The 7,881-nt window shown below is 43.1% G+C and overlaps 1 protein-coding gene across 1 annotated transcript; it reads left to right on the top strand.

Moving 5' to 3' along the window:
• Positions 1 to 4,714: 4,714 nt before the first annotated feature.
• On the top strand, positions 4,715 to 6,979 carry KIF2B (kinesin family member 2B). Its single transcript, XM_015119226.3, has one exon. It carries the CDS (start codon positions 4,822 to 4,824, stop codon positions 6,832 to 6,834), a length of 2,013 nt encoding a protein of 670 aa, XP_014974712.3. The 5' UTR covers positions 4,715 to 4,821; the 3' UTR covers positions 6,835 to 6,979.
• The last annotated feature ends 902 nt before the right edge of the window (positions 6,980 to 7,881 follow it).

The raw sequence follows: 7,881 nt of genomic DNA, 5'->3' as shown, positions 1-7,881 counted from the left end.
ATATATAGAAATCACATAGATATCTCCAGGTAGGCAGCCCCATTTAATAAACAGGGGAAGGGTGGCTCCAAGTTAATACTGTTGTCATAGAAACAATTTTTGCCTATTAAAACAATGTGAGGGTTGGAGAAGTATGGACTTATCTGGACAGGTTAAGTGTAGCGCATTGGGAAAATGTAGAAATGTCAGGAGACATAGATACTAGCTGTAATGGTAAAATACTATTCTCATTCTAAAAGTTAATTCATCTTTATTTTTTTTTTAAAAAAGGCATAAACTTAGTAAGATACCTCTCTTCTCTTTAAAAAATAACTTTATAAATGAAAATGATGCATTTCATTTCTTCAAAGAGATTTGGGAAAATCTATTGAACTCTTCTGAATAACTAAATAAACCTCAGGTTGTATCCCTACACTGGAAAAGTACAGCCCCCCCAGGGTGATCAAACAAGTCCAACAGCTGCTAGATATCTGTTAAAACAGTGTTAGAAAGGCACGTATTTGATGCATTTCTCCTGGGAGATTTGTATCTAAAATGAGACTAGAAATCACATTCTCTCATATAAATCAACTTTGACAAGCCCCAAACTGGGAATATATCTGTAATTAATCAATGAAAATTACAAAGCTCATTTCCTGCGCTTACTTCCACCCACCCTACCCACTCTTGTGGGGCTACACCTGATACTTGCTAGGCTTTTGATAAAAGGAGATTTACAATCAAGAGAATCTATCACTCAACAGTTTGTCAAGGCATGAGCTTTTTTAGTAGGTTCCCAGAAAAAAATGTGTAAATGGTAAGTTCCTTGAAGGATTTCTTTGGCATAATAGCACAAAGTAAGCATGTACTGCTCGGTTATATTCAGTTAAAAATACAGTGGTGACTTTGGTCTGTAATCTGGAGAAACTGCTCATCTACCAAAAGCTATTCAGGTAACGGCCACGGATGATATCTTGTATCTACGGCCTTCACGTTTTGACAAATGCCGTATTTATCTCATTACTCAAGATTCACAGTATTTTTTTGGTTTTAACATGGACTCGTCTATCAGAATAAATTCCATTAAATGAGATAGTTAGGCAGATGGTTTCTGAATTATGAATTTTATATAAGCAGATATAAAAAGAGATTGCTCCAAAGAAGTTCCAGACTATCGACATTGTAAAAGCGCCCAATCAGCTCTCTATAAACAGATTACTGTTATGTTCACCAATGAGTTTTTTGGGTTTTTTTGTTTTTTTTTTTTTTTTGAGACAGAGTCTCGCTCTGTTGCCTAGGCTGGAGTACAGTGGCATGATCTCGGCTCACTGCAAGCTCTGCCTCTCAGGTTCATGCCATTCTCCTGCCTCAGCCTCCCGAGTAGCTGGGACTACAGAGGCCCGCCACCACGCCTGACTAATTTTTTTGTATTGTTAATAGAGACAGGGTTTCACTATGTTAGCCAGGATGGTCTCGTGATCCGCCCGCCTCGGCCTCCCAAAGTGCTGGGATTACAGGCATGAGCCACCGCGCCCGGCCGAGAATTTCTTTTTAATTTACTCCTAAAAATTAGGCTTTTGGGTTCCCTTGACCAGCCAAATTCGACTGGTAATAAATACCATTTCTTCAGAGGGGGTGTCTTCATCTAATGCTATTTTGCCTGGCTATTATCAAGAAGGTCAGAGAAACCAGTCCAGGGTAGTGATGTTTGAGGTAGGTATTGAAGAGCTCAGGAAAACCATGAAGACAAGGAAGGATTATTGTCAGAGGGCTGTACTAGTAATTCTCAAAATGTTGTCCCTGCACCCAGCAGCACCAGTATTACCTGGGAACTTGTTAAACATGCAAATTTTCAGCCCTACTGCAGACCTACTGAATCAACAACTCCGGCACAGGGCCTAGTAACTGATGTTTTAACAGGTCCTGCAGTTGATTTTCACATATCTTAAGATTGAGAACCACTGGACTAGAAATTTGAAAGAAAATGGTGTGTTTGAAGGGCTGCAATTTCTTCCACATGGCTCAGTTTTAGATTAAATATGGATAGTGGGGAAGTTTGAGGACGACAAAGCAGGCAAGATGATGATGTGCCTTGTGTCTTTATATGGAATTTACACCATATCATTAGGGTGATGAGGAGCTCCTAAAATGCTTATAAGCAGTGAATTAATAAGGAAGAACCTATTAAAATAACTCTAGGAACAGTGTGAGAAACAGACCCAGTCCCTGACTGGATGAGGTTGCAAAAAAAGAAAGAAAGAAAAAAGACAACAACAAGCTCATCATTGGTTGGGAGATTAAATGGTATCATGGTTATGGAAGACTTCTAGAGACTGGGAAAGGACTATCTAAGTTAGGATGAGCTGAAAGAAGGAAGAAGACAAAGATCTGTGTCAAGATTTTAAAGATAAGTAAATGTTGAAGTTACTAAAAGCAATTACAAATAACAAAGAGCTTCCATTTTCAGTAAGAAAATAACAGGATCAGTTTTGGATTTGTTAACTTTTAGTTCCTGCAGGTGACTACAAGTTTAGGACTCATAATTCTGGTTATCAACAATCTATCCAGCCAGCTTTATATAAAATTAAACTGTAGGAACAAATGTAATGTACTAGGGAAACTATATAAAAGAGAAAAGAACTGAAAAAAAGTCCTGAAGTTGCCATGAAAAGCTTTATAAATATGTTGGAGAGAAAGAGGGAATACAAGTAAACTTTACTCTCTGATTTTGGCACTACTATCATGGATCTGCTCATCCATTGTCTGTCTAAAACATTACTAGCTAAGGTGAAAACACTACGGCTAGCCTGGAGGCTCTAGAGTTTTCATAATTTTGAGAGACATCCAGCTATTTTCAAAGGTAACGGTTTAAAAAAACAAAACAAAACAAACTGCTAGGTGGTTCAGTGGCTCAAGCCTATAATCCTAGCACTTTGGGAGGCTGAGAAGGGAGAATCCCTTGAGGTCAGGAGTTTGAGACCAGCGTCTGTGCAACACAGCAAGACCTCATCCCTAGCAAAAGAAAAACAGAAATAAAGAAAGATAAAAAAGACAGAAACAAAGAAAGAAAATAGCAAAGCATCCTGGCGCATGCCTGTAATTCCAGCTACCCAGGAGGCTGAGATGGTAGGATGGCTTTAACCTCAGAGTTTGAGGCTGTAGTGAGCTATGATCAGACCACTGTACTCTGACCTGAATGACAGAGTGCTAATGACAAATATAGGGTATTAAGAATATTTACATAATGGCCTTGAAACTAAGAAACAACAACTGATTTAAAGCACAACTTTAAATATTGATAATTTGGGGAAATAAAACATAATATTTTTTAGAAGACAACTGCCTAAAGCCCTTTCTCCTCTCCCTCTACCTGCAATACAACCTCCTCTTGAAATGAGCACTGCTTACTTACCTAATTTATCCAGTATCCTCCTTCCATCTTCTTTTCAAAATCTCAGCTTTACTAAACTGACTGAACAGAAAAGTTAGTTTATAATAGAAAGTATTTCTATAGTGGCCCTTATTCCTAGGGAAGGTTGCAACTTGCTACTTCATGTTACTTTGGAGCTGTAAGTACAATTATGATGAAATTCAACAGTCTAAAAGAAAATATGCACGGGGATTGGTAGGGAGCTGAACATAAGGTGTCACCCTTACTCTCAGCTTGGCCTGTCTAAAAGTCAATGCCATTTATTTTATAAGCAAATTCTTATACAGGAAAACATTACAATCTTGGCAAAATACATTTTTGCATCCGATGATCTTAGCTGCCTTCCAGCCCTGCTTAACAACTTCTAAAGGACACACACATGTATTGCAGGGTGGGGAGGTGGGTATAGGATTAATTATCTCTTTCCACACAATGTCTCTTCTTTCTGTCCAAATTATGGATAATGAGGCCAGAAGTGTAATTACTAAAGGAGTTTGGAAAGGTAATTACTGAACTAATCTCAAAAATGGTGGTGACCGCAGCACAACAAAACTCACTTTATAGCTGTCAGAGCCACTTGGAATGTGATAAACCTGCTGTGTTTGCAAACCCAGGTGCTGTACGAAAGGAAGTTTCATATTAGCAAATTACCACAACTACCTGCTACATTCGACTCATTTTGATTTTGTAATGAGAAAGCTGATTAAACTGTAATAACTTTAAGTTGTGACTCTTAAACAAGTTACCCGTTTAAGAGTGTAACTCTTCGATCACGTGCATGATCTCGTAGTTGGGGTTTCTCGGAGTATGTTTTTTAAAGAGGTGAAAAAACAAAGATGGCAGGTTTGAGGACCCTTTCTGGGATCCTGTTGAATATCGAAGGCTGAGATTTGCAAATAACTCTACCTTCATCGGTTTCCACTGATCACTGGAGAGTTAAAGTTTAAGGGAATTTCATAGCAATTCTCAAATTAAAGCACCGAGCTTTGGGACTGCCAGCCAAGGCCTCCTGGGAGAATGGATACTTCCAAAGCTCAGGTAAAGGTATATGGGATATATAAATTAAATTTCAACTCCATGCTTCCTATTGCTTCTCTGTTACCTGTTCCTTCTTGCTGTGATCCAGAGAGCACGCCACATCCTCCTCCAACCCCTTCACCCTCACTGGCAGAGAACAATCTCTCCATCCCTTTTTGCTCCCGTACCGTTCACTCCTAAGCCCTAGGTTCTGCCGCCTCTTCTCATCCTTTTGTGACGTAGTGGCCCCAGGCCGGGCCCCGGCGCACTAGGCTCACAAAGGCAGGCACAGACTGCGACCCTGCTCAGTGTTCCGGGCGATTCAGGCTGGCTTGGGTCCTGCTGCTCCAACCCCAAGGGCCCTGGAGTGCGCCCTGATACCTCCATCACTCACCATGGCCAGTCAGTTCTGCCTCCCTGTATCCCCACGCCTCTCGCCCCTGAAACCCTTGAAGCCACATTTCGGAGACATCCAAGTGGGCATCTACGTGGCGATCCAGCGCAGCGACAAGCGGATGCACCTCGCTGTGGTCACAGAGATCAACAGAGAAAATTCTTGGGTCACGGTAGAGTGGGTGGAGAAAGCAGTCAAAAAAGGCAAGAAGATTGACCTGGAGACCATACTCCTGCTGAATCCATCTCTGGACTCTGCTGAAGACCCCATGCCCGTATCCCCTTTGGCTCCCGCGCCCTCTTCGGCCATCGGGGACCAGAGTACCGCCACGAAACGGGTTGTGATGATCCCCCAGAAAAACAAAACAGCCTCAGGGGACAGCCTGGACGTGAGGGTCCCCAGCAAACCTTGTCTGATGAAGCAGAAAAAGTCTCCCTGCCTCCAGGAAATCGAGAAAGTGCAGAAGCAGCGGGAAAAGCGCAGGCGGCTGCAGCAGGAGATCCGAGCTAGACGCGCCCTCGATGTCAACACCAGAAACCCCAACTACGAGATCATGCACATGATCGAAGAGTATCGCAGGCACCTGGACAGCAGCAAGATCTCAGTCCTGGAGCCCCGGCAAGAACATCGCATCTGCGTCTGCGTGAGGAAGCGGCCTCTCAACCAGCGAGAGACCACCTTGAAGGACCTGGATATCATCACCGTCCCCTCGGACAATGTGGTTATGGTGCATGAGTCCAAGCAAAAGGTGGACCTCACTCGCTACCTGGAGAACCAGACCTTCTGTTTCGACCATGCCTTCGACGACAAAGCCTCCAACGAGTTGGTGTACCAGTTCACCGCCCAGCCACTGGTGGAGTCCATCTTCCGCAAGGGCATGGCCACCTGCTTTGCCTACGGTCAGACGGGCAGTGGGAAGACGTACACCATGGGTGGAGACTTTGCAGGAAGGGCCCAAGATCATTCTAAGGGCATTTATGCTCTGGTGGCACAGGACGTCTTTCTCCTGCTCAGAAACTCCATATATGAGAAGCTGGACCTCAAAGTCTATGGGACATTTTTTGAGATTTATGGGGGCAAGGTGTATGATTTGTTGAACTGGAAGAAGAAACTGCAAGTCCTTGAGGATGGCAATCAGCAAATCCAAGTGGTCGGGCTGCAGGAGCAAGAAGTGTGTTGTGTGGAGGAAGTGCTGAACCTGGTGGAATTAGGGAATAGCTGTCGGACTTCCAGGCAAACATCTGTCAACGCCCACTCATCCAGGAGCCACGCAGTTTTCCAGATCATCCTGAAGTCGGGAGGGAAACTGCATGGCAAGTTTTCCCTGGTTGATTTAGCTGGCAATGAAAGGGGAGCAGATACGACCAAGGCCAGCCGGAAAAGGCAGCTGGAAGGGGCAGAGATTAACAAGAGTCTCCTAGCCCTCAAAGAATGTATTCTGGCTTTGGGTCAGAACAAGCCTCATACCCCATTCAGAGCCAGCAAACTCACACAGGTGCTCCGGGACTCCTTTATAGGCCAGAACTCCTCCACTTGCATGATTGCTACTATCTCTCCAGGGATGACCTCTTGTGAAAACACCCTCAACACTTTAAGATATGCAAACAGAGTAAAAGAATTAAATGCAGATGGAAGGCCCTACCATCGTGGCCTCTATCCAAATGGACATGAGGCATCAAGGATGTTGAAAAGTCACATCGGAAATTCAGAAATGTCCCTTCAGAGGGATGAATTTATTAAAATACCTTGTGTACAGAGTGAGGAGCAGCAGAAAGAGATTGAAGATGTTGAAAGAGCCACTCTTTTAGGGAAGGATACCACAACTTCAAGGAAGGGATCTAGCCAATGGCTGGAGAACATCCAGGAGAGAACCGGTGGAGTAAACCATGATGTTGATTTTTGTATTGCCCAGTCTTTGTCCATTTTGGAGCAGAAAATTGGTGTTCTGACCGAGATCCAAAAGAAATTGAAATTATTACGAGCTGACCTCCACGTGAAGAGCAAGGTAGAGTGAAGCCAATGGTGAGAGATCAAGTCCGAAATGCTGCACTGCTGCAGTTTCCACCACTCTTATACAGGAAAACTGTCCAAATTATCTAAATATAAAGATCCTCTTGAAAAAGCTTAAAACATCTTAAAATACGCTGATGCGAAACATGCTCTTTCTTCTGCCTCTGTATTTCTGTAGTTTGTTTTCATCCTGCTGAACAGTAGTTTTCAACAGGGAATGATTCCTCCCCACCCCCCACCAGAACATTTGGCAATATCTAGAAACATGTTTGATTGTCACAACTGGGGGTGATGAGGATACTCGCATACAGTGGGTTGAGGACCAGAAATGCTAAACATTCTTAAATGTTAAACATTCTAAAATATACAAAAGCAGTCCCCAACCTTTTTGATACCACTGACCGGTTTTGTGGAAGAGAGTTTTTCCACGGGTGGGGTTGGGGATGAAACCGTTCCACTTCAGATCATCAGGCATTAGTCTCCTAAGGAGCGTGCAACAACCTAGATCCCTCGCATGCACAGTTCAAAATAGGGTTCGTGCTCCTTAAGAATCTAATGTTCCCGCTGATCTGACAGGAGGCGGAGTTCAGGTGGTAATGCCCGCTCACTGCCAGCTTACCTTCTATTATGTAGTCTGGTTCCCAAAAGACCACAGACCTACCGGTCTGCAGCCCAGGGATTGAGGACCCTGAAGTGTACAGGACAGCTGCTCACAGCAGGTAACTATCCTGTTGCAAACATCAATGCTATCGAGGTAGAGAAACCCTGCTGTAGGAGAAACCGGCTATGATGAAAGCAGATACACTAAATTTCCAGCTGGGAAAGCAAAACACTGTAAGTTAAAGTAAATACATTGAAAGACACCAAGGGTATACAATGGAGTAAATCTAAGGATACTGCTCATGAATCTTTCCCTTGCATTGCTGTTTAGATTCAAATGGTTTTTAAGATCTAATCATACTGGTAGGCTGGATTTTCCTTGAAACCGTGTATGAGCGCTTAGAATTGAGAGGGCCTTTTTAAAAGAAATATTTGAGTTGAAATGGCAAAG

The sequence above is a fragment of the Macaca mulatta genome, chromosome 16 (genome assembly GCF_049350105.2).
Source record: "Macaca mulatta isolate MMU2019108-1 chromosome 16, T2T-MMU8v2.0, whole genome shotgun sequence".
In the NCBI taxonomy this organism is placed as follows: Eukaryota; Metazoa; Chordata; class Mammalia; order Primates; family Cercopithecidae; genus Macaca; species Macaca mulatta.
Note: the sequence above shows the minus strand (reverse complement) of the source record. Positions and strands in the feature narration are given on the sequence as shown.